Genomic DNA, 27,424 nt, shown 5'->3' with positions numbered 1-27,424 from the left:
TGGGTCTCACTCCAGCCCAGGCCAACCTGGAATTCACTCTGTAGTCTTAAAACAGCCTTGATCCTCCTACCTCTGCCTACCAAGCCTACCAAGTGCTGGGATTGAGGGTGTGTGCTATCACACCTGGCTTTTTTTTTTTTTTTTTACTTGAGAGAGAGATTGGGTGCACCAGGGCCTTCGGCCATTCCAAAGGAACTCCAGACACACGTGCCACCTTGTGCATCTGGTTTATGTGGGTCTTAGGGAACTGAACCTGTGTTCTTTGGCTTTGCAAGCAAACCACAAAACAATATGCTGGGCTTTTTTTTTTTTTTTTTTTTTAAATCTAGGTAGGAGGTAGGGTCACTCTAGCCAAGCCCGAGTTGGAACTCACTGTAGTCCCAGCCTGGCCTCCAGAATACTGGGATTAAAGGTGTGTGCCCCCACGCTTAGCTGTGTTTTTTTGTGTGTGTGCATGCATGCCACAGTGTACCCAGAGGACAACTACAGGGTGTCAGTCCTCTTGCACCTTGAGACAGGGTTTCTCTTGTGTCAGTCTAGCTGGCCCGTGAGCTTTGGGATTCTGACTCCATCTCCCACTGCTGTCTATACCACGGGTGTCAGGCTTTACGAGGTTTCTGGAAATCCAACTGGGGTCAGTAGGCTTGCGGAGTCCTAACTGTTGAGCCATCTCCTCAGCTTCCCCCTTATGTAGGTTTTATGTGGCTCTGCCTCTGCCTCCTGAGCCCTGGAATGCTGACATGTGCCACCATGCCTGGGTTATAAACAATTTTTAAACTTTCCCTCTCTTCCTTTTTTTTTTTTTTTTTTTTTTTGCTACACAACCCTTTCTTCAAATGTATTCTGACAAGTTTCCTGTATCAACAAGGACTTAGTAGTATGTTTATTATTTTTCACCACAGGATGTCTTACTTCCCAGGCTGCCCTCAAACTTGAAATCTAGGTTTAGGATAACTTGGAACTTGTGATCATCCCATCACCACCTCCTGAGTACTGAGATTACATGTGTTCCACCATTCCTGGTTTATGGGGTGCTGGGAATTAAATCCAGGGCTTCTAGGGAGGGTCTGACAGTGAGGACATACTTGTGGAGAAAGAAGATTGATAAAATGATGTAAACACACATTGTTTCCCTTACCCTTTTCAAGGAAAACTAACAAATGCCACCCAAATTGTAAGCCCACTTAGTGGCTCAGCACTCAATTCTAGTTTGTTGGTTTTTGATGCTAAGGATAAACCCATTACTGAGCTATATACTCCCAGCCCACAATTCTAGTGTATTGTTAGCGCTCTGGCATGGACCTTGGCTTGTGTCCCTAGACTCAGTTCTAGTCTAAAAGGTTGACTCAGGTAACTTAAACTGTTTTGGGGTTCAGATCATTCAACACTGGGTTCAAATGAACCATTCTTCCTTTGGAAGGCAGAACTGTTAAACTACATACATACTTCAAAACTCCTTTAGTGCTGGTTTCACCTGAACGCCACACTGCACAACTAAGAGCCAAACCCAGGCCAAACACTTCTGGGAGAAGGCCCAAGCGGCTTGAACAGCTTATAATAGGCACTGCAAGAATGAAAGGAACAGTTTCTTCCAGTTGAGATTGGTCGATTCAAAACATGGGTCCACAGTTCATATCTTTAAGAGGAGATACTCAGTTGCAGTCTCCTCAGGGAGATTATCTTGCAGCTTCCAGCTTCAACAAGATATGACTGATTCATGTTCCAGGTGAAGAAAAGAGTTAAAGTTTGAAGCCAGAATGAATAGCTACAATCCCTCTAGTTAGACTTTCGTAAGTCACTTTCTGAAAACCTGCATCTTCGATCATCTCCTTGAACTCTTCCTAAAACACAAGGAGAGGGGCATAAGGGCAGTGTACTTCATCTTCAGGGCCTGTGTTTTAAGCTGTAAAAGTTTGGTACCTGACTTGGGAACTTCCGGATACTCTCCACAAGGTACTGATAGGATTTCCAATCTCCCGCAATGATTTCTCCTAGGACAGGAATGACTTGGAAGCTGTAGAGATCATAAAGCCTAAACCAACAAGAAGGAAAACCACAAACGCAAAAGGTTAATATTAGGACATATTCTGGGTGCATTTTCTAGCCTCTCCAGCAAGAAAAGAAGAAAAGAAGGAAAAAAAAAAAAAAAACCACTTGAATTCTTCCCTCAATAGAAGCCAGAAGGACTAAGCCAAGGTCAGAAACTCAAATGCCTATTGGGAGTGAAGCAAATACCTTAAGGGAAGAAGGCCAAGCGCAAGACCAACAGGGCCAGTGACAGACAGTCCGTCAGCCTGGAAAAGCTGCAGCTCATCCGTGCTCTACTGCACAAGGCCTTCCAGGGCTACTACAAATCTGACTTCCCTAGTGAAGCTGGAAATCCAGACTTAATGGAAATTTTCTTCACCAGACCAGGCTGGCTTTCACCTTAGGACAATTCTCCTGCCTCAGCCTCCAGAATGTTAGAATTATAGGTAGGAGCTAGGTCTGGCTATGCCAGTTTTTATTTTTTCTTAATGTTTTATTTTTGGTTTATCAGGGTAGGGTCTCACTTTAGCCCAGGCTGACCTGGAATTCACTCTGTAGTCCCAGACCGGCTCTGAACTCACAGTGATCCCTCTACCTCTGCCTCCCGAGAAAGGCGTGCACCACCACACCTGGCTTCAACGTCAGTTTCTTGAAAGGCCATCTGAGTCAAAGAAAATACATAAACGGGGTAACTATGGTCTCTAGTTACTGGTTTGGAACTCTTCTGGCCTAACTATTGTAACTCCGGACTTGATGACTTGAGGTACTGGTGTCCTTCAGGGCTTCTGGGCCGACTAAAGTGAAAAAGTGATCTTTGCAGCTTACTGGCTATTTTCTTTCCATTTTAAGATGGGAAAACTAGACAGTGAAGATAAAGCCCCGTGGTCAATGCTAACCTGGATATGACGGGATTGCTCACTTGACTAAACTCCAGACAGAGAAACCGTCCTCCTGGCTTTAGGACCCGGTAGGCTTCCTGGAGTGCCTGAGAGAGACAAGGGCAAGGACACAGTTGCCAGCAGTCCTTCCTCAATTCCATGAGGCAGACAGGTTCAGATTCGGTGGGCAATGCAAACGTTTTCCACAAGTCCTTTGTTTATCCTTACGTGGGAAGTTGTAACAGCAGAAACCCTACATGTCATAGGCGTTCTGCTACCTACAACTGGAGGAGGTTACTGAGTACAGACTGGCGGACTGGTCCAACTCCATGAAGACAAAGTTTAGAACTATGGATAACAATCTTTTTATTTTCTTCTTCTTCTTTTTTTTTTTTTTTTGGTTTTTCAAGGTAGGGTCGCACACTAGCTCAGGTTGACCGGGAATTCACTATGTAGTCTTAGGGTGGCCTGGAACTCTCAGCCATCCTCCTACCTCTGCCTCCCCAGTGCTGGGATGAAAGGCCATGGCCGGTCTGGATAACACTTAAAGAATGTTATGAGCCAGGTGTGGTGGCACACGCCTTTGATCCCACAACTCAGGAGGCAGAGGTAAGGAGGATCCCTATCAGTTAAAGACCAGCCTGAGACTATACAGTGAACTCCATGTCAGCCTGGCCTAGACCAAGATCTTCCCTTAAACCCTGTCCTCCCCACAAAAGAGCTTTGGGATGTGTGCGGTGTGGGTTGGCTCAGCAGGAACACTTGCTGGATAATTATGAAGACCTAAGTTTAATCTTTAGCACCCCAGTAAAAATCTGGGCAAGGGTCTATAACACCAGTGGGGATGGGAGCAAAATCAGGGAGAGCGCACTGGGACTCAAGTCAGCCAGTCTACCTGGAAAATGGGAAGATCCTCAATCAGTGAGACTCTGTCTTGGGCAAATAAAGTGTAAGAGAGACAGAGAAGGATACCAGAAATCTTGAACTCCAAAGATGCATAGGGTAAAAAGAAAAAAAAAATTAGGGCTGGAGAGATGGCTTAATGGTTAAGACCCTTGCTTGCAAAGCCAAAAGACCCCAGTTCAATTCCTCAGGAACCACGTAAAGCCAAATGCACAAGGCAGTGCATGCATCTGGAGTTCATTTGCAGTGGCTAGAGGCCCTGGTGTGCCCCTTCTTTCTGTATCTGCTTCTCATTCTCTCAAAATTTAAATTAAGTCCCAGGGCTGGGGAAGATGACTTAGTGGTTAAGGTGTTTGCCAGGTTTGATTCCCCAGGACCCACATTAGCCAGATGCACAAGAGGGCGCACGTGTCTGGAGTTCATCTGTAGTGACTAGAGGCCCTGGCACACCCATTCTCTCTCTATCTCTCTCTTTCTTTCTCTGTCAAATAAAAAAAATATATATTAAAAAAAAATTTTAATCCCAGCATTTGGAAAGCAGAGTTAGGAGGATTGCCATGGGTTTGAGTTCACCCTGAGATTACATAGTGAATCCCAGGTCAGCCTGTGGTAGAACAAGACCCTACCTCAGAAAGCTAAAAAAAAAAAAAAAAAAAAAAAAAAAGCCAGGTGTGGTGGCACAAGCCTTTAATCCCAGCACTCAGGAGGCAGAGACAGGATCACTGTGAGTTTGAAGCTAGCCTTAGAATACATAGTAAATTACCAGTCAGCCTAGGCTAGAGGGTGACCCTACCTCAAAAAAGCAAAAAGCAGCCAGGCATGGTGGCGCACACCTTTAATCCCAGCACTGGGAGGCAGAGGAAGGAGGATCGCTGTGAGTTCGAGGCCACCCTGAGACTCCATAGTGAATTCCAGGTCAGCCTGGGCTACAGTGAGACCCTACCTCAAAAAACAAGAAAACAAAAACAAAAGCAAAAAACAAACAAACAAAAAAAGAAATAAAAAGCTAAACCAAATTCGGAAATGAACTTTCCTTTCTCCCTGTAAAGGAACCAGGTTATCTACCTGCCAATAAAATGGCCTGTGAGTGCCTTTTCTGAGTTAGCCTCTGACCACATCTTATCTGCAAACTTTAAGATAACTTCGCAGGTAGGAGGAAACTGATGAAATGCTAAGACTAACCATTCCAAAAATGTAAATGCCAACCCAGACAACAAAGACTACTTTTTGATTTTGATCCTTTTTAATTCTGCAGCTAAAAACATTGGCAGCCCATGCCTTTAATCCTAACCCTCAGAAGGCAGAGGTAGGAGGATCCCTGTGATTTCAAGGCCACCCTGAGACTACAGAGTGCAATCCAAGGATACAGTCAGACCCGACTTTGAAAAACAAAACAAAAATTGACAACAGTAGAAACCCCTAAAGTTAAAATAGTCATTCTTCTCAAGTAGTGGGCCCAGAGAAGAATCTCTCCTGTCCTTATTCATTGTGAATCCACTCTAGGAGAGTCCCAGAGTTGTGGATGCAGCATTCATACCCGATCAATGTGAGTGACATTCCGGATCCCAAAGGCAATGGTGTAAACGTCAAACTTGTCATCATGGATGGGAAGTTCTTCAGCATCTCCCAGGACCCATGCAAGTCCTGTAAGACAAAACCAACTCCAGAGGTAAGTCTGGGGAACTGATCCCTACAACCAGTGAGCTACTGAATCTGATGAGTTTTCAGTCAGCTAACTGGAAGTGTGGGTGGCCTGGGCAGCAATGCATGGTCAGCAGTGAGGCAGGCTAGTGGGGCTGAACCCTCAAACTGTGGAATATGATGAGAACTTTGAGCCATGTCAACACTGAGTTACGGGGTGGCACAGTGACCTTCTTGTTGCTGGGACAAATACCTGACCTGAAGCAGCTTATGGGAGGAGAGGACTTATTTTGGACTCAAAACAATTTCCAGGGGAAACTTCATCATGGCAGAAGCTGGCTCAGTTCACCATACATCCACAGAAAAGAGTGAAAGCTGGCTCTGAATACACCCTGCTACTGAACTCCAGAGCCACCATCCCTTCCTCCAGTGACACACCTCCTCCAGAGGGGCTCAGCCTACTGGAGACTTAAACAGGAAGCTTACTCTTAATCAAAAATACCCCAGGCACCGGGAGTGGTGGCGCATACCTTTAATCCCAGAGGTAGGAGGATCTCCATGAGTTAAGGCTATCCTGAGACTACAGAGTTAATTCCAGGTCAGCCTGGACCAGAGTGAGACCCTACCTCGAAACACCAAAAAAAAAAAACCCAGGCTATGGGGGCATTTACATTCAAAACCACCACACTGGGTATCTACTTTGGTGTTGGGAAAACAACATGTATTTAGTGTCAGAAAACCTCACATATCCATGTTTGCCATTGCATTGCTGTCCAGTCTTCATTGGGGTCCTCCATTCTAAAGAACCTGAAGTTTAGCAAGATATGAGCCCTTCTTCCAAGGGCCTCAGATTACAACTTGATGCTGATTTAGTGATTCTCACTCTCAAGTTTTCTTTTGCTCCCAATGCTGGAGATTCTACACATAAGGCAAGCTCTGCCAATGAGGTACACACCCAGTTCTAGCCTCAACTAATTTTTCTCTAACCAAATGTGTTAGTGTAGCACACTGTGGTCCTGAGGTTAGGTTACCCAGAAAAAAAAAAAACAACTTACAGTGATCCTCCTATCTCCGCCTCCTGAGTGCTGGGATTAAAGGCATGCACTATAAACCTAGCTTTTATATTTATGAAATAACTTCAAGGATCCTTTAGTTTCAACTGGTTTTTACATGGTAGTTTTTTTCTTTGTTTTTTTTCAAGGTAAGGTTTCACTCTAGCTCAGGCTGACCTGGAATTCACTATGTAGTCTCAGGATGGCCTTGAACTCAGAGATCCTCCTACCTCTGCCTCCTGAGTGCTGGGATTAAATGCACCATACTTGGCCCCCCCCCCTTTTTTTTTTGGTGTTTTTTTTTCAAGGTAGGGTCTTGCTAGAGCCTGGGCTGACCTGGAACTCAGTCTTAGAGTGGCCTTGAACTCATGGCAATCCTCCTATTCTGTTTCCTGAGTGCTGGAACTAAAGGTATGCACCACCACACCCAGCTTTTTTCTTTTCTTTTTTCTTTTTTTTTTTTTTTTTTTTGATGTAGGGTTTCACTCTAGCCCAGGCTGGCCTGAATTCAATAGGTAATCTCAGGCTGACCTTGAACTCACAGTGATCCTCCTACCTCTGCCTCTCGCATGCTAGGACTAAAGGTGTGTGCTACCATGCCCAGCGACAAGCAACAATTCTTATAAAGGTGTATAAGGTCTGAGCACTTGAGAGGGCTTAAGGGGCAATTACACTACAGAAGAAATGATTAGAGAAACAGACCTTCATTTCACTACCCTGTTTTCTATTCTTTATGGCTAAGCAGCAGAGAGAAGGGAAACACAGGGTGCCTTTGTCTAGAAACATTAGTGAGTGTCTGCCTTCTGGTGAGCACTGATGGCTAACAAAGGAGTCCTTCAGGATGGACGCCCAGTGGGCTGCAGTACATCTAGGCAGCTCCTTCTGAGGGCGGGAGGAGGAAGAGAAGAAATGGACTAAAATAAAATAACCAGACACTCACAGTAGGGTGGGAAGAGAGATGTTGCTGTTGATTGAGGGCTTTCTTTCTTTTAAATATTATTTAATTCAGAGATGGGTGGGGGTGGAGACTACAAGTGCCAGGCTCTCCTGTCATTGCATACATACTCTAGATGCATGCATGTGTGTCACTCTGTACATCTGTCTTTACATGGGAACTGGGGAATTGAACCCAGGCTATCAAGTTTTACAAGTAACTCATTTTGTTTTTTAGATTTTTTGTTTTGTTTTGTTTTTTCAAGGTAGGGGCTCACTCTAGCTCAGGCTAACCTGGAATTCACACATCGTCTCAGGGTGGCCTCAAACTCATGTCAATCCTCCTCTCTGTTTCCCAAGTGCTGGGATCAAAGGCATGTGCCACAAGGCGTGGCTTCCCAGCCTCGACTTACTTACTTTTACTTTCTTTCTTTTTATTTTTTGGGTTTTTCAAGGTAGGGTCTCACCCTGGCCCAGGCTGGCTTGGAATTAACTATGTAGTCTCCAGGGTGGTCTTGAACTCACGGCAATCCTCATACCTCTACCTCCCAAGTGTTGAAATAAAAGTCTTTTTTATTTTGGTTTTTGTAGGTAAGGTCTCTCTAGCCCAGGCTGACCTGGAATTCACTATGTAGTCCCAGGCTGGCTTCAAACTCACAGTGATCCTTCTACCTCTGCCTCCCGAGTGCTGGGATTAAAGGCGTGCACCACACCTTGTGGGAGCTTTCTGTTCCTTGCTGTACACCCTTGCCCCTCACTGTGGCTGTCTGCACAGTCTAGCCAGCCTGGAAGAGGTCCATCTAGCAGCCCTGGGAGGCTGAGTCAACAGAATCATTAATGAACTCAAAAAGTATGGAAGCAAAAGCATTTTAAAATATTAAACAGCCAACTATAAATTTTGTTTTTACCCTAGTGCAGAAATCATTTTGAACAATGTACTGGAGAGAGGGAGGTGGCCACCAGTTTACTTGCCTTTATTTTTGTTTATTTTTTTGTTTGTTTGTTTTTTGTTTTTGGTTAATCGAGGTAGGGTCTTGCTCTTGCCCAGGCTGACCTGGAATTTACTACAAAGTCTCAGGGTGGACTTGAACTCACAGCGATCCTCCTACCTCTGCCTCCTGAGTGCTGGGATTAAAAGTGTGCACCACCACACCAAGTTTTACTTGCTTTTAGTAGATATCAGAGTATGAAAGTTTGAGAAGTAATGTCCACATATAAATACATTTCTATTATTTAAAATATATTTTAAATATGTGGTGGTACACGTCTTTAATCCCAGCATTCGGGGACAGAGGTAGGAAGATTTCTGAGAGTTTGAGGCACCCTGAGATGACATAGTAAATTGCAGGTCTGCCTGGGCTAGACCCTACTTCAAAAAAGAACAAAAAAACCAGGATAGTGCCTGAGGAAGGATACCTGAGGTTATCCTCTATGCTTCACACACACATGTACACAGTACCTGTACACATGAACATATGCACTCAAAAAGATCACTAAATCAAAGAGTCTAAGGCTGGAAAGATGGTTCCACGGTTAAGGAGCTTGCCTGTAATGCCTAATGACCTAGGTTTGATTCTGCAGGACTCACATAAAGCCAGATGTACAAAGTGCATGCATCTGGAGTTCATTTGCAGTGGCTAGTGACCCTAGTGCACCCATTCTCTCTCCCCTTGCAAATAAATAAAATATTTAAAATAAATAATTAAATTAAGAGCCTAGGTCCAAGCTGGGCATGATGGCATGTGCCTTTAATAGCATTCAGGAGACAGAGGTAGGAGGACTGCCTTGAGTTTGAGGCCAATCTATGACTACATAGTGAATTCCATCAGCCTGGGCTAGAGTGAGACCCTATCTCAAAAAAAAAAAAAAAATAAATAAATAAATAAATAAATAAAATAAAATAAAAATGGAGAGAGAAAGAGAAAGTGTATGATTTAACTAAGGTCCTTAACCTCTTTGGGGCTTTGGTTTTCCCCATCACACAATGCTGCTGTAGTTAACATGTTGCTCAAATTATTGATAGAAAATATAAGCTGTCCTCTGTCACACTAATGATTTTCAACTCCTGCCCATTAAGTTTCCAAATTCTGGAACACATGCCATTTCAACATTTGATGTAATCTATCTTATTCAATACATACCAGTAATTCCTGGGCTACTTCTATAGGACTCACCAGTATCATATCCTTGGCCAACAGCTTTCTGCTTTCCAACCTTAAGCATCTCCTTGTTGATGTCACAGACCATAACAAAAGAACCACCCAAGGGATCCTCTTTGTTCTGGTACTTTTTGGCAATTTCTTCCCAGGATAAATTTTGCTGGGTCCTTAACTGTCTCTTCTGTTTCCTCCGATGCTGTGCCTGAACATAATTAAGGAACCGGAAGGCAATGTCACCTGTAGGAAGCCAATGGGAGGAAAGATGCAAAGACAAGCAAAAACTAAAACAAAGAAACAGTATTTCCTAACCCCAAAGGACTGACAGAGGGATAAGAGTGGATGTGTATGAAAATGGAAGTTTTAGGTTGGAGAGATAGCTTAGCAGTTAAAGTGCTTGCCCGTGAAGTCTAAGAACTCATGTTCAAATCTCCAGGTCCCATGTAAGACAGACAAAGTGATGTAAATGCACAATGTCACACATGCACAGCTGAAGGCCCTGGCACACCTATTCTCTCTCTGCCTCTCTCTCTTTCTAAAATATTTTTTTTAAAAAATGGAAGTTTTGGGATGGAAAGACAGTATAACTGTTAAAGGTGCTTGCTTGCAAAGCCTGCTAGCCTGGGTTCAACTCTCCTGCACCTACTTAAAGCTAGAGGCAAAAAGTGATGCAAACATCTGGCATTCATCTGGAGCAGCAGGAGACCACAGTGCTGTACCTACACTTGTATGCACGCACACACACACAAATGCACAAATAAATATGTTTTCAAAAATGGCTGGGGGCCTGGAGAGATGGCTTAGCAGTTAAGGTGCTTGCCTGTGAAGCCTAAGGACACAGGCTTGATTCTCCAGGTCCCACATCAGCCAGACGCACATGGTGGAACATGCATCTGGGGTTCATTTGCAGTGGCTAGAGGCCCTGATGGATCCATTCTCTCCCTCTCCCCCTGCCCTGCCCCCCATCTCAAATAAATAAAAAAATAAATCAAGCCTGGTGTGGTGGCGTACACCTTTAATTCCAGCACTTGGGAGGCATAGGTAGGAGGATCATATGAGTTCAAGGGCACCCTGAGAACTATACAGTGAATTCCAGGACAGCCTGGGCTATAGTGAGACCCTACCTTGAAAAACAAAACAAGGATTTTTTTGGGGGGTGGGCAGGAGAAAAACAAAACAGAAAAAATTTTTAAATATTTTATTTTATTTATTTGTGAGAGAGAGGTATATACAGAAATAGGCAGACAGAGAGAAAGAGAATGGGTATGCCAAGGGCTCTAGCCAATACAAACAAACTCCAAATGCGTATGCCCCTTTGTGCATCTGGCTTACGTGGGTCCTGGGGAGTCGAACCTGGGTCCTTTGGCTTTGCAGGCAAGTGCCTTAACCACTAAATCATCTTTCCAGCCCACAAATTTTTTTTTTTTTTTAAACTTGGAAGTTTACATTCTTTCTAATGTTTTTTCTTTCTCTTTCTCTCTCTTTCTCCTTTCTTGGTTTTTGGAAGTAGGGTCTCACTCTAGCTCAGGCTGACCTAGAATTTTCTATGTAATCTCAGGGTGACCTCACAAACATATGGCAATCCTCATACCTCTACCTCCCAAGTGCTAGGATTAAAGGCATGTCACACCATGCCCGGCTAACATTTTCTTGTTTTAAAAAATATTTATTTATTTAAGAGAGAAAGAGGCAGATATGGGTAGGGAATGGACACGCCAGGACCTCTAGACACTGCATATGAACTCCCGACACATACATATATCACTTTGTGCATCTGGCTTTATGTGGGTACTGGGGGATCGAATCTGGGTCCTATGGGTTTGCTATCAAGTGCCTTAACTGCTGACTCATCTCTTCAGCCCTTTTTAATCAACTTTAATGTTTTGGGGCTGGAAAGATGGCTTAGTGGTTAAGGCACTTGCCTGTGAAACCTAAGAATCCAGGTTTAATTCCCCAGAACCCATGTAAATCAGATGCACATGATGGCACATGAGTCTGGTGAATTTTTGCAGTGGCTAGAGGCCCTGGTGTGCCCATTGTCTGTCTCTCTTTCTAATAAGTAATAAAGATAAAAATTTTTTACAAACTTAATATTTTTATTAAAATATTTTATTTTTATTTATTTATTACAGACAAAGACCTCTATTAGCCACTGCAAATGAATTCCAGATACATGTGCCACCATGTGTATCTGCCTTACGTGGGACCTGGAATATTGAACCTGGGTCCTTAGGCTTTGTAGGCATGTGCCTTAACTGCTAAGCCATCTCTCCAGCCCTTTTTCTTTTTTATATGATTACTTAGGGTATTTGTTCTCGCTATCATTTTTTGAGACAAGGTTAGCCCATTTTAACAACACACAATAATTTCTGTAGATGACACTCAATGGTACCCAAGGTCACCAAACGCGGCATTACCTGTGCCTCCAGCCACATCGAGCAGTTGGGTTCCCGGAAATGGTTGCATTTTCCAGAGCAGGAAATCCTTCCAAACACGATGGATGCCAAGACTCATCATATCATTCATCAGATCATACTTCTTGGCCACACTTTCAAATACCTGATGGACTGACATTGGAAACACACAAACATTGTACTAGCAGATTAAGATGGAAAAATAATTAGGGGGTGGTGGCACACACCTTTAATCCAAGCACTTGGGAGGCAGAGGTAGGAGGATCCACCTGAGTTCAAAGCCACTCTGAGACTACATAATGAAAAAAAAAATGATGAATTTGAAAAAAATCTAAATAAATAGAAGGAAGTATCCCCTCTATCTAAGAGCTTGTCTCTCCAAGGTGAAGCCAGATTCCTTGATGATGCCCAAAGCTATGTTGAGCTTTTTGCTATGTTGTTCCTTGAGGTAGGGTCTCACTGCAGCCCAGGCTGACCTGGACCTCGCTCTGTAGCTGAAGGCTGGCCTTCTCCTTCAGCCTCACAAGTACTAGATTATAGGTGAGCCACCATGCCCAACTCAAACTCAAAATGTTAATATTTTCTTTTGTGTACCTGCTTTTGTGATGCTGAGGACTGAACCCAGAATCTAGCACATGCCAGGTAAGTACTCCGCCACTGAGCTACATCCCCCGCCCTTAACACTATCTTTTTATTTATCATTTATTTATTTGAGGTAGGGTCTCACTCTAGCTCAAGTTGACCTGGAATTCACTATGCAGTCTCAGTGTGGCCTTGAATTTATGGCGATCCTCCTACCTCTGCCTCTCAAGTGCTGGAATTAAAGGTGTGTGCCACCATGCCTATCAGAAAGGCTTAAGATAACTTCATGTAAGAAACTGACTTTTCTCTGAGGTACTGATTATCTTCATCCATAACTGCTATCTTGGAAGAATGTTATGCACCTACTTAGTATTGGCTTGTTTCTTAGAGGATGGGGCAGAGGGAGCTGCTGGCTTTTTTTTTTTTTTAATTTATTTATTTGACAGAGAAAAAGAGAGAGAGAGAGAGAATGGACACACCAGGGCCTCCAGCCACTGCAAACAAACTCCAGATGCATGTACCCCCTTGTACATCTAGCTAATTTGGGACCTGGGGAAGGGAACCTGGGTCCTTTGGCTTTGCAGGCAAATGCCTTAACCACTAAGCCATCCCTCCAGCCCAGGCTTTTTGTTTTGTGTGGTGCTAGGGACTGAACCCATAACTAATGATGGGAAGACAGCTCATCCACATCTGCAAATGTGAATCAGGTCCAAATCACACTGTGAAAAGAAAACACTGATGATTTTTCTCCACAGGATCAAGGCAGACTATGGAAAGTTTCCCTGTCATCCTTGGTAGTTTCTCTCCCTTCTTTTTCTGGGGCTAGGGACTGGAGGCAGGGCACTGTGCATGCTAGGTTATGAGCTTTTACAAGAAAGCTATTCCCTCAGCCCTGAATCATGTACTTCAGTTGTTTCTTTTTTTTTTTTTTTCCTGATGGTGGTACTAGAAATGGAACCTAGGGCTTCCTGCATAGTCTGACTGAGCTGCATCCCTACTACCCAGGTAGGGTTTCACTCTAGCCCAGGCTGACCTGGAATTCACTATGTAGTCTCAGGCTGGCCTCGAACTCACAACGATCCTCCTACTGCTGGATCCTCCCAATTGCTGGAATTAAAGGCGTACGACACCATGCCTGGCTTAATTTCTTTTTTCATATACATTTATTATTATTATTATTTTTATTTTAGAAACCAGGCGTGGTGGTGCACATCTTTAATCCCAGGATTCGGGAGGCAGAGGCAGGATTGCTGTGAGTGTGAGGCCACCCTGAGACTACATAGTGAATTCCAGGTCAGCCTGGGCTAGAGGGAGACCCTACCTCAAAACACACACACACACACACACACACACACAAACACTTTAGAGAGAGAGATGGAGAGAATTGGCATGCCAGGGCCTCAGCCACTGAAATGGAATGCCAAATGCTTGCACCACCTCGTGGGCATGTGCAACCTTGCATTTGCCTCACCACTGTCATTTGGTTTAGGTGGATCTGGAGAGTCAACCATGGATTCTTAGGCTTCACAGGCAAGCATCTTAACCATTAAGCCACCTCTTTGGCTCCCAGCTTAATTTCTTTATACCATAGTTATTCTGCCCATAAAGTGAGAACTTCAGGGCTGCTGATATGGCTTAGCAGTTAAGGCACTTACCTGCAAAGTCAAAGGAACCAAGTTCGATTCCCAGTGGCTGAAGGCCCTGGTGCGCTCATTCTCTCTCTCTCTCTCTCTCTCTCTCTCTCTCTCTCTCTCTCTCAAACAAATATAATAAAGGTTTTTTGGTTTTTTTTTAAGTTAAAAACCTGAGAATGGCGCACGCCTTTAATCCCAGCACTCGGGAGGCAGAGGTAGGAGGATTGCCATGAGTTCAAGGCCACCCTGAGATGACAGAGTTAATTTCCAGGTCAGCCTGGACCAGAGTGAGACCCTACCTCAAAAAACCAAAAAAAAAAAAAAAAAAAAAAACCTGAGAAGTTCAGGGCTGACTACTTAAGTTAAGCAATGAAGACAAGGTGCTTAGACCACTTAGTTGCCCAGGTTCTTTTATGCTGTTTGAGAGGGTCTCATGTAGCCGAGGCTGACTTTGAACTCACTGTTCAAAGAATAGCTTAAACTCTCAATCATCTTGCTTCTCCCTTCTTAGTGTTGGGATTATAAACGTGTGCCACCATGCCAGGCTATTTGCTGTTTTCTTTTTTTGTTCGGGGAGGGGGGCTCAAGGTAGGGTCTCACTCTAGCACAGGCTGACCTGGAATTCACTATGTAGTCTCAGGGTGACCTCGAACTCATAGCGATCCTCCTACCTTTGCCTAAGTGCTGGAATTTAAGGTATGTAACACTGTGCCCAGCTCTGCTTGCTTTTTTCACTACAACTACTTTTGGAGACACTAAAGTTCAACGTACTGAGTGTGACAGTCCTTTCTTTGCAGTATTCCAGTATACATTAATGTCAATTACTGCGATTTACCTAAATAACATGTGTCCCCTGCAACATCATTCAAGTATAATGCTATATTAATATGCATAAAGCATACTTGTGATAGCTCTTCATTCCATGAATTATGAAAATATATGTGTCATGATCAGTGACTAATTATGTCACTCCACTTCCCTTATAGAGGATAGGTGACTCCAGGTCACTGTGATTAAATTACTCAGTCCACACACACACCAAAGCATACAGTTGTACTGCTTCCTTATCTCTCAATGATAAACCCATGTGGCATACTTAGGTAAATGAAAGAGGAAGTGGAGCAACAAAAAAGAAAGCCCAGGGCAGGAGGAATGCTTCAGTGGTTATGGTGCTTGCCTGTAAAGCCTAACAACCAGGTTCGATTCTCTAGTACCCACATAAAGCCAGATGCACAAAGTGGCACATGTGTATGGAGTTCTGACCCACCCACTCTTTCTGTATCTCTTCTCTCTAGTTCTCTCTGCTTGAAAATAAATAAGTTAAAAAAGTAAAAAATAAAAAAAGAAAGCCTATAGTGATAATGGCACTTGCCTGCAGAGCCAAAGGATAGTCCTCTATTTCTTGTATAATTTTATACCCTGGGTAAACCTACAGAGGAAACTTCTGGACCTCAACTTATCCTTCTGTAAAACAGATGTAATTGTAGCCGGGCGTGGTGATGCACAGCTTTAAACCCAGCACTTGGGGGACAGAGGTAGGAGGATCACCATGAGTTCAAGGCCACCCTGAGACTACATAGTGAATTCCAAGTCAGCCTGGACTAGAGTGAAATCCTATCTCAAAAAAAAAAAAAAAAAAAAAAGCAGATAGTATCATTATTGTTGTGCTTTAAAAATAATTCCTGCGGGGTATGGTGGCCTCATGCCTATAATCCTAAAACTAGGGAGGCTAAGGCAGGGGGATCATCACAAGTTAGAGGTTGGTCTACGATATGTAGTAAGGTATCAGATAGCCTGGGCTACAAAGACCTTTTCTCAAAAAAAAAAATTCCTTTCTTTTCCTGTGATAAAGTGCTGGCTAACACCAGGAATTGCATAGCTGCATCTAACTTTGAGCGTTAATAAGTGTCGGGTGCTGTTCCAAGCAGATTAATATAAAAAGTCACCTTATACAGGAACTGAGGTACAACAACAGTGTCCTTCTTTTCTACATTTTTTTTCCATAGATCTCTACTTAAGCCGGCTATGGTAGCACATGCCTTTAATCCCAGCACTGGGGAGGCCACCCTGAGACTACACAGTGAATTCCAGGTCAGCCTGCACTACAGCAAGACCCCACTTTGAAATACCAAAATAATAGTAATAATAATAATATCTCTCTTTAGCAACAAGCCAAGAACGTGGACTATTATATGTCAGAATACCAAAGCCTGGACTGGAGAAATGGCTTAGCAGTTAAGGTGCTTGCCTGTGAAGTCTAAGGACCCAGGTTCGATTCTCCATGTCCCACGTAAACCAGATGCACATACATCTGGAGTTTGTATGCAGTGCCTGGAGGCCCACATAAACCAGAAGCACAAGGTGGTGCATGTGTCTGGAGTGCATTTGCAGTGGCTGGAAGCCCTGGCGCACCCATTCTCTTCTTATTATATTTTTAATGGGTTTTCAAGGTAAGATCTCGCTGTAGCCCAGTCTGACCTGGAAATCCCTGTGTAGTCTCATGGTGGCCTTGAACTCACGGAGATCCTCCTACCTCTGCCTGGGATTAAAGGCGTGCGCCACCACAACTGGCTTTTTCGAATTCTATGCATATATATGTGTATGGTTTTTGTTTATCGAAGTAGGGTCTCAGTCTAGTCCAGGCTGACCTGAAATTCATTATGTAGTCTCAGGGCCTTGAACTCACAGTGATCCTCCAACCTCTGCCTTCCAAGTGCTGGGATTAAAGGCGTGTGCCATCGCACCTGGTTTAAAAAATATATATAAAATGCATGCATGTATGTATGTATGTGTATGTGTATGTGTGTATATATATATACACACACACACATATATATATATATACACACATATATACATATATATAATACAGCAGTGTCTAACCGGGCGTGGTGGCGCACGCCTGTGATGCTCAGCACCAGCCGCAACAGGACACTAAATTAACCCGGTTGGGCATCAGGGACTCGATCGCGGACGGACACATCCCTCGATCGCGGACGGACACATCCCTCCATCGCCCGTTCACCACGGTCACCTTTGCCTCCCTTCTCCTCTTCCGACACAGACTCAAAGCCGAAGTGCGTCTCGGTGGTTCGCTTCTGTTGGGACAAGTGTCGCGCACCCAGAGGGACCCCGGATCCGGAGCTACAAAGTCCGGGAAACCTGCAGGCAGGCAGAGCTCGCCACCACCCACGGCCGCAGCTCCACAGGACACAGCTCCTGGGAGCCGCCATCTTGACAGTCCAGCGATCGCGACGTGAGAGTACGGCGGCTCGTTGCGTCCCGAGAGGGGGGACGGGTGCCTGCTGGAGTCAGTATTAATGGAACGCGTCCTCAGAGCTCTAGGACCACATAGTATTTGAACATCCTGAACCCTCCTCTCTTCTTTTTTCTCTTATCTCTTCTTTTCTTAAAAAAAAAAAAAAAATTATTTGCAAGAAGAGATACAGATAGAGAATGGGCACACCAGGGCCTCTAGCCACTTGCAAACCAACTCCAGGCATCTGGGTTACGTAGGTCCTGGGCATTGAACCTGGATCCTTTGACTTCCCAGGCAAATGCCTTAACCTCTAAGCCATCTTTCCAGTCCTTCTTTTCTTTTCTTTATATTCATATATATAACTTTTTTTGTTTTGTTTTTTAAGGTAGGGTCTCACTCTAGTCCACGCTGACCTGGAATTCACTGTGGAGTCCCAGGGTGGCCTCGAACTCAGGGCAATCCTCCTACCTCTGCCTGCCAAGTGCTTGGGATTAAAGGCGTGTGCTACCACACCCGGCTTTAAAAAGATTTTTAAAAATATTTATTTTTATTTTATTTATCAAGTTTCAGAGAGAAGTACATAGAGAGAGAGAATGGGCATGCCAGGGCATCCAGCCACTGCAAAGGAACTCCAAATACACGTCCCCCCCCCATGCATCTGGCTTATGCGGGTACTGGGGAATGGAACCTGGGTCCTTTGGCTTCACAGGCAAGTGCCTTAACCACTAACTCACCTCTCCAGCCCCCACCCCTTTGTATTTATTTATTTATTTTTGTTTTCCCAGGTAGTTTCACTCTAACCCAGGCTGACCTGGAATTCACTCTGTATTCTCAGGGCGGCCTCAAACTCATGGTGATCCTCTTACCTCTGACTCCTGAGTGCTGGGATTAAAGGCATGTGCCACCATGACCGCCCCCCTATTTTTTATTGAAAAAAAATTATTTGCAAGGGGAGAGATGAATGTGTGCAACAGGTCCTCTAGCCACGACAAATGAATTCTAGATGCACACGCCACTTGGTGCAATCTGGTTTTATGTGGGTACTGGGGAATTGAACCTGGAATTTGTGGGCAAGTCCCTTAATGGCTGAGCCATCTCTCCGCCTCCCATCCTTTATTATGTTTTGAGCCAGTGTCTCCCTACATCATCCAGGCTGCCCTTGAACTTGCTTTGTAGCCTAAAAAGGTCTTGAAATTGTGATCATCCTGTCACAGCTTCCCAAGTAGCTGGGATTAAGGACTTGAACTACCAGGCATGGCCTCCTTTTTTATGGATAGAATAATATTGTAGCCCATCTTATGCAAAAAAAAAAAAAAAAAGAGCAAATGGAGCTTGTTGAGTTTTGCTTGAAATTCTCTATGTTTCTGTTTTAATTCCCTTTTAAAATATATATTTTCTGTAAATATTTTACAAGGAAAAAGTGCCAAGGAGCCAAAGAAACTACTTTGAAATAAAAAGTCTTTCTGGTTTAATATAGCCTGACAGATGGACACCAACTACATTGGTATTTCTCATTCCTTTTATTTTTACGAATGACAGAAGGAAGAAAGGATTCACCCACACACTCAAAATTCTCATGGCTTTGTAATGGTAAATAAACGTTCATCAAGTCTTTTTTTTTTTCAAGGTAGGGTCTCTCTCTAGCCCAGGCTGACCTGAATTCACCATGTAGTCTCAGGGTGGCCTGGAACTCATGCAATCCTTGTACATTTGCCTCCTGAGCGCTGGGATTAAAGGCGTGCGCCACCACACCTGACCATTAAGGAATTTTAGTACTATCTCCACATTACAGGTAAAGAATGGAACTCAGAGACAGGTGTGGTGGCTCACACCTTTAACACTTGGGAGGGTAAGGTAGGAGGTTTTCCATAAGGTCTAGGTCAGCCTCAAAAAAAAAAAAACAAGGGGGGCGCTGAAAAGTGGTTAAAATCACTTCCTTGCAAAGCCTGATGACCCATGTTCAATTTTCTAATACCCATGTAAAGCCAGATGTGTAGGGTTGCTCATGCATCTGGAGTTTGCATTGACTAGAGGCCCTGGTGCACCCATTCTTTCTCCCTTTCTCCTGGACATGGTAGTACATGCCTTTAATCCCAGCACTCAGAAGGCAGAAATAGGATTCCTGTGAGTTTGAGGCCAGCCTGAGACTACATAGTGAATTCCAGGTCAGCTTGGATTAGAGTGAAACCTTACCTTGAAGAAAGAAAGAAAAAAAAGATACTTGTAGCCAGGTGTGGTGGTTCACACCTTTAGTCCCAGAACTCAGGAGGCTGAGGTAGAGGGACCATGTGAGTTCAAGGACAGCCTGCGACTACAGAGTGAATTTCAGGCCAGCCTAGGCTAGAGTGAAACCTTACCTTGAAAAACTAAAAAACAAAAACAAAACAAAACTTGTATCTATCTTCATTTATCCTCTTTAAACTGTTAATTCTCAGGAAGTGATTTATTTATACATACTTATTCATGTCTTGCATAACATATAAGGAGCTAAAAAGGGCTAAACTAGAGATTCATTCATGCATTCTTATTTTTCCCCTTGAGGTACTGTGGTTATTGTGTTTATTAAAAGTTTGTAACTTGAATCACCAGCTACCTGGCTGGAGGAGTTGTCACTGGGGGTGGATCCTGGGGTACAGGTGTGTTTAGGGGTAGATCTGATTCCCAGCCCAAAGGTGTGAGAGAGCAGACTGAGCCTTGGCTTCTTGCTTTTGGAGTTTTGCTTGCTGCAGTTTTTCTCTGTTTGGCTGTGTGGGCTCAGCTTCTTCCACCACTGATGGAACTTTCCCCTGGATCTGTAAGCTTGAAGTAACCACCTTCCTACTGTATACTGTGCTGGGTTTGGATGTTCATCCCCACAATGTGGAGCTGACTACAACAGGCACTGAGAATCAAACTCAGGTCCTTGTCTATGCAAGTGCTCTACCAATGATCTACACCCCTACACCCTCAGCCTTTTTTTGCCTTTTTAAAAAAATATTCTTTTTTTTTTTTTGAAGTAGGGTCTCACTGTGGCCCAGGGAGACCTGAAATTCACTATATAGTATCAGGGTGGCCTTGGACTTGCAGCGATCCTCCTACCTCTGCCTCCCAAGTACTTGGATTAAAAGCTTGAGCCATCACACCCAGCATTTTTTTTTTAAAAATATTTTATTTATTTGACAGAGAAAGGGGGGGCAGAGAATGGGTGTGCCAGGGCCTCCAGCCACTGCAGATGAAGAACTCCAGATGCATGCACCCCCTTCTGCATCTGGCTAATGTAGGTCCTGGAGAATCAAACCTGGGTCCTTTGGCTTTACAGGCAAATGCCTTAACTTTTAAGCCATCCCTCCAGCCCTTTTTTATTTTTTTTTTCTTCCAAATTTTTATTAACAACTTCCATTACTCCAGCCCTATTTTGAAAAAAAAATTATTTATTTGCAAGCAGAGAGAGATAGAGAGGAGACAGGTAGAGAGAGTGGGTACAGCAGGGCCTCTAGCTTCTGCAAGTGAACTCCAGACACATGTGCCACTTTGTGCATCTGTCTTTATGTGGGTACTAGGGAATCGAGCCTGGATTCTTTGGCTTTACAGTCAAGAGTCTTAACTGCTAAACCATCTCTCTAGTTCAGCCTTGTTCTTTTGAGATAAGGTCTTGAAGCTGGGCATGGTGGCATTCCTTTAATCCCAGAACTTGGGCAGCAGAGGTAGGAGGACCATGGTAAGTTCAAGGCCACCCTGAGACTATATAGTGAATTCCAGGTTAGCCTGGACTAGAGTGAAACCATACCTCACCAAAAAAAAAAAAAAAAAAAAAAAAAAGAGAGAGCGAGAAAGAGAGATAAGGTCTTGAGATAGGAATGAGCTCCAGGCAGCAAGGACAAGGTCCATGGTGAATTACAAGGCAGTCACACAAATAGCAAACAGACAAAAAAGGAAAATGACTCAGTTAATAGCCTTCAGAATGAGTCCAACCACTTGGGAGATAGAGTGGACAAAATGAACATGATGTGTGATCCATCTCCTGACCTGGTGAGCAACCAATGCACAGTGGGTTTCTTGGTAACAGAGGAGACATACACTGGATGTGTAAGTCCCTGACTGTTTGGACACACGAGACGAACACACCTCAGTACATATTTTCTCAGTATCTTTCCACTTCCCTCCATAAATCACATACAGGGGAAATCAACTAGACAGATTGTTGATGATCTCTTACTCTCTCATTTTATTGATTTATTTATTGATTGATTGATTTTTTGAGGTAGGGCTTTACTATAGCCCAGGATGACTTGGAACTCCCTATGTAGTCTCAGGGTGTCCTTGAACTTGTGGCAATCCTCCTACATCTGCCTTCCAAGTAGTAGGATTAAAGGCGTGTGCTACCACACCTGGCTCTCTCTCTTTTTTTGGAGGTAGGGCTTTGCTCTAGCCCAGGCTGACCTGGAACTCACTATGTAGTCTCAGGGGGGCCTTAAACTCACTGTGATCCTCCAACCTCAGCCTCTCAAGTGCTGGGAGACATGTGCCACTGTAGCAGACAGCTTCAGGTTCACTGAGATGAACTTCCAGACCAGGCACAGTTATGGAGGAAGGGATATTTATTGAAGCCTACAGATCCAGGGGAAGTTCCATAATGGCAGAAGAAGCTGGCCTGCCTTCACAGGACCAAGCAGAGAGAGGGAAGTACAAGCTTAAACGTCAAAAGCCACACAGCACACTTCAGGAACTCCAGCTAGGCACACTTTGCATATCTTTAGATTGAAATCTGAAACCCACCACCACACCCAGTGACATTGCCTCCAGCAGGTGGCTACAGCAGATACAAACTACAAACAACCAACTGAATATATTGGGGACCACCTATTCAATTCAAACCACCACAGCCACCATTCCTGGACACTTAAATATTTTATTTATTTATTTTTCTTTTCAAGTTTATTTTTATGTTTTCAAATTTTTATTAACAACTTCCATGATTATAAAAAATATCCCATGGTAATACTCTCCCTCCCCACCACTTTCCCCTTTGAAACTCCATTCTCCATCCTATCCTCTCCCCATCTCAATCAGTCTTTCTTTTATTTTGATGTCATGATCTTTTCCTCCTCATATGATGGTCTTGTGTAGGTAGTGTCAGGCACTGTGAGGTCATGGATATCCAGGCCATTTTGTGTCTGGAGGGAGCATGTTGTAAGGAGTCCTACCCTTCCTTTGGCTCTTACATTATTTCTTCCACCTCTTCTGCAATAGACCCAGAGCCTTGGAAGGTGTGATAGAGATATTGAAGTACTGAGCACTCTGGTCACTTCTTTCTAGTACCATGATGCCTTCTGAGTCATCCCAAGGTCACTGCCATCTGAAAAGAGAAGATTCTCTACCAAAAGTGAGATCAGCATTAATATATGGGTATGAACATTTAGAGATGTGCTTACTGGGCAGTTTGATAAGCATAGTATATACATTTAGCAAGACAGCATCAGACGTTACACCCCTAGGGCTCATGACTACCCCTGTTTTAAGTTTTCAGTATCAGGGATGTATTTCCTCCCATGGAGCGGGCCTCCAGTCCAATTAGAGGGCCATTGGTTTCCATCATGACAGACGCGCTATTGAACTCCGCTCATTTGGCCTGGCTGGCCAAATATAAGGCTTGTTGTGTCCACTGTTGAGTATCTTTACTGGTGATTTCTTTTTCTCCCATTGAACTGCATGCAGAATGGCTTCTTCCAGCTTTGTGTCAGCTGGTCTACATGGAGGAAGTTATCAGCTCAGTTCCAGCAGGATTTCCCAGTGGCCTTGCAGCCCAAGTATGTGGAGTCTTCAGCAATAGGGTCTTACCATCTATTCCTGGTGGGAAACCAAGGGCCTCAGCAATGGCCTATAATGTTTTGGAGGCATCAGGAAACTCCCTGGCCAACAACTCACTGGAAGTTATCCCATCCCTGACACTGAAAATTTTCTAGCAACAATCTATGGGTCTTGAGTGTTCCATTGCCCAAAAAGTAGGTTTCTATATGATATATTTATATCCTCTTAGATTTTGATTAGCCCTCCCTCCACCTTTCCTTTACTCAATCTTTTCTTCTGACCTCACTTTGGGCCTTTTCACCCCCATTAATCTATTCTTCTGTTTACATATATATTTACTTACATGCAAGCAGATAGAGACAGAGAGAGAGAAAGAGAGAGGGGGAGAGAGAGAGAGGGAGAGAGAGAGCCTATTCCAAGGCCTGTAACCACTGCAATGAACCCCTGATGCATACACCACTTTGTGCATTTGGCTTTACATCAGTACTGGGGAATCAAACCTGTATTGTTAGGCTTTGCAGGCAAGTGCCTTAACCACTGTGCCACCTCTCCAGCTCATATACTGTGTTTTTTCTTTGTTTTGTTTTATTTTTTGAGATATAGTCTCATTTTAGTCCATGCTGGCCTGTAATTCACTCTGTAGTCTCAGTGTGGCCTCCAACTCATGGAGGATTCTCCTACCTCTGCCTCCCAAGTGCTGGGATTAAAGGCATACACCTGACTCCGTATACTGTGTTTTGATCATAATCTCTCCTGTTATCTTTCTTGTCCCTCCTTTCCCCCATTTCCCTTCCAGTTCCTAAACTTCTTTCCAAATAGTTTTTGTTTTGTTTTGTTTTTAAGGTAGGGTCTCATTGTAGCCCAGGCTAACCAGGGGGAATTCACTATGTAGTCTCAGGGTGGGTGCAATCACATTCCATGGTGAGACTATCTTGTACCACATTTTATTCCACAGCTCTACTTTCTTATGAATCTCCAGAGTTGGGATCTTTTTTGCAATCACATTCCATGGTGAGACTATCTCGTACCACATTCTATTCCACAGCTCTACTTTCTTATGAATCTCCAGAGTTGGGATCCATTCTTTCTAGAAATATTAGCTTCTCAGAGACTGCTTCCTTGATTGGCAAATACTGTGATTTTTTTTAAATTGTTTATGTTTTTTAAAATTTACTTATTTATTATTTTTTAATTTTTTGTTTATTTTTATTTATTTATTTGAGATCAACAGACAAAGAGAGAAAGAGGCAGATATATAGAGAGAGACAGAGATAGAGAGAATGGGCACGCCAGGGCCCACTGCAAACAAACTCCAGACACATGCACCTCCTATTGCATCTGGCTAATGTGGGTTTTGGGGAACTGAGCCTCGAACGGGGATCCGTAGGCATCACAGGTATTCGCTTAACCACTAAGCCATCTCTCCAGCCCAAATTTATTAATTTCTTTTATTAACAATTTCCATGATTGTAAATAATATCCCATGGTAATGCCCTTCCCTCCCCACTTTCCCCCTTGAAATTCCACTCTCCATCACTTCCCCTCCCCCTCTCAGTCTTTTTATTTTGATGTCATGATCTTTTCCTCCTATTATGATGGTCTTGTGTAGGTAGTGTCAGACACTGTGAAGTCATGGATATCCAGGCCATTTTGTGTCTGGGGGAAACACATTGTAAGGAGTCCTACCCTTCCTTTGGCTCTTACATTCTTTCCGCCACCTCTTCTGCAATGGACCCTGAGCCTTGGAAGGTGTGATAGAGATATTGCAGTGCTGAGCACTCCTGTCAGTTCTTCTCAGCACCAAGATGCCTTCTGAGTCATCCCAAGGTCACTGCCATCTGAAAAGAGAAGATTCTCTACCAAAAGTGAGAGTAGCATTAATACATGGTTATGAACATTAAGAAAAGTGCTTAGTGGGCAGTTTGATGAAAACAGTACATACATTTAGCAGATAGCAGACAGCAGCAGACCTTATACCCCTAGGGCTTATGACTACCCCTATTGTAGGTTTTCAGTATCAGGCATGTATTCCCACCCATGGAGTGGGCCACCAGTCCAATTAGAGGGCAGTTGGTTTCGACCATTGCAGACGTGCCACTATTGCACCTGTTGGCTCATTTGACTGGCCAAATATAAGGCTTGCAGTGTCCACTGTTGAGTATCTTTACTGGTGATTTCTCTTTCTCCCATTGAACTACATGCAGAATGGCTTCTTCCAGTTTTCTGTCAACTGGTCTACATGGAGGAGGTTATCAGCTCAGTTCCAGCAGGATTTCTCAGTGGAAAAAATTGTTTATTTTTTTGCCGGGTGTGGTGGCGCACGCCTTTAATCCCAGCACTCGGGAGGCAGAGGTAGGAGGATCGCCAAGAGTTCGAGGCCACCCTGAGACTACATAGTGAATTCCAGGTCAGCCTGAGCCAGAGTGAGACCCTACCTCGAAAAACAAAAAACAAACAAACAAAAAAATTGTTTATTTTTATTTGAAAGTGACAGTCAGACAGGGAGAGAAAGAGGCAGAGAGAGAGAGACGGAGAGAGAGAGAGAGAGAGGGAGAATGGGTACACTAGGGCTTCCAGCCACTGCAAATGAACTCCACATGCATGCGTCACCTTGTGCATCTTGCTTATGTGGGTACTGGGGAATCGAGCCTCAAACCAGGGCCCTTAGGCTTCACAAGCAAGCATTTAACTGCTAAGCCATCTCTCCAGCCCCATACTATGATATTTTTATTTATTTTAATTTTTCGAGGTAGGGTTTCACTCTAGTCCAGGCTGACCTGGAATTCACTGTCATCTCAGGGTGGCCTTGAACTTACAGTGATCCTCCTACCTCTTCCTCCTGAGTGTTGGGATTAAAGGCGTACACCACCACACCTGACTATATTTCATTTTATTTTATTATTTTATTTTATTGTGTCTTCAAGGTAGGGTCTCACTCTGGCCCAGGTTTTATTTTATTTTTTATTGGCAACTTCCATAATTGTAAACAATATCCCATGGTAATTCCCTCCCCTCCCAAATACTGTCATATTTCACTGGGTTCCATGAAGAGGAAAAGGTGCAACATGCATTAAGTTAGCAATTTTGCTGTCTTGTGATGTATATTCTTGTAGCATGTAGCTCTCATCAGTCTCATGGTAATGGCTTACAGTTTTTATTTTATTTTATTGGTTTTTCGAGGTAGGGTCTCATTCTAGCCCAGGCTGACCTGCAATTCCCTGTTTAGTTTCAGGGTGGTCTTGAACTCACACTACTCCTCCTACCTCTGCCTCCGGAGTTCTGGGGTTAGAGGCATGTGCCACCATGCCCAGCGTGGCTCACAGTTTTGAAGGGAAGTTTCACAATGGTGGGGAAAGCATTGCAAGAACAGACAGCAAGATGTCACATCAACTGGGAGGAAACAGCATGACCCATGAATGACAAGGCCTCTGCCAGGGCCCAGGAGACATTTCAGAGGAAATGGCAATGAAATATGAGTGCTGCCCTCACAGGTAGCTTGAGAACTTCCTCCAGGGAGATGTCGGTAGATAGCTCATTGAGCCTTTTCTGGTGGCAGCATTGAGCAGTGAGGAGCTGTGGTCTATGCCATGCAGTCTGAGGGCCATGGCACACTACAAACCAGGGAATGGCTTCATTAGGGGAATGGATGCCTGCTGGAGAAGATTGAGCCCCGCACGCTGCGGTACAAGTTACTAGAGCCATTTTGCCTCTGACACTGTAACTGTGAATCCAAACAGTTTTGGGGCCCGGGGGCCCAGGCTCACTACCAGAAATCCTACCAATAAGCCCCTCACAAGGATTAGGGTTCACCTTTGTAATAAACATTGTGAGATTAAAAAAAAATAAATAAGAAGGCGGCCATGGTGCTGCACACCTTTAATCCTGACACTCAGGAGGCAGAGGTAGGTGGATTGCTGTAAGTTTGAGGCTTCCCTGAGACTACATATTGAATTCCAGGTGAACCTGGGTTTGAGACCCTACCTAAAAAAAAGAAAAAAAAAAAAAACAAACCTCATTGAAACAAAATTAGAGGCTGCTGAGAGCTTGATACTAAGAGAAACTATTAACATGCAGCCCAAGGCTTAGGGTACATTGTGGAAGACTGGGTGGAAAGGATGTAAGAGCCATAGTGCGGGAAGGTATACTCTGAGACACTG

The 27,424-nt window shown here is 43.9% G+C and overlaps 1 protein-coding gene across 1 annotated transcript; it reads right to left on the bottom strand.

Annotated features, from left to right (window-relative positions):
- Window positions 1-1,443: 1,443 nt before the first annotated feature.
- Coq5 (coenzyme Q5, methyltransferase) lies at window positions 1,444-17,465 on the bottom strand. Its single transcript, XM_004664130.2, has 7 exons — window positions 17,256-17,465; window positions 12,009-12,158; window positions 9,610-9,831; window positions 5,347-5,453; window positions 2,925-3,013; window positions 1,921-2,032; window positions 1,444-1,841 (listed from the first exon to the last, which is right to left on the bottom strand). Exons 1-7 carry the CDS (start codon window positions 17,452-17,454, stop codon window positions 1,740-1,742), a joined length of 981 nt encoding a protein of 326 aa, XP_004664187.1. The 5' UTR covers window positions 17,455-17,465; the 3' UTR covers window positions 1,444-1,739.
- Between the last annotated feature and the right edge of the window lie 9,959 nt (window positions 17,466-27,424).

This window comes from Jaculus jaculus, chromosome 13, assembly GCF_020740685.1.
Source record: "Jaculus jaculus isolate mJacJac1 chromosome 13, mJacJac1.mat.Y.cur, whole genome shotgun sequence".
In the NCBI taxonomy this organism is placed as follows: Eukaryota; Metazoa; Chordata; class Mammalia; order Rodentia; family Dipodidae; genus Jaculus; species Jaculus jaculus.
Note: the sequence above shows the minus strand (reverse complement) of the source record. Positions and strands in the feature narration are given on the sequence as shown.

What these genes read in the sequence shown, in the direction of transcription:
- Coq5 (XM_004664130.2), bottom strand. Translation starts at nt 17,454, where the DNA reads ATGGCGGCTCCCAGGAGCTGTGTCCTGTGGAGCTGCGGCCGTGGGTGG. An exon ending in CGATGTGGCTGGAGGCACAG is followed by an intron (nt 9,832 to 12,008) that starts GTAATGCCGCGT and finishes GGCTTCCTACAG; the next exon opens with GTGACATTGCCTTCCGGTTC. An exon ending in ATGTCACTCACATTGATCGG is followed by an intron (nt 3,014 to 5,346) that starts GTATGAATGCTG and finishes TGTCTCTCTCAG; the next exon opens with GCACTCCAGGAAGCCTACCG.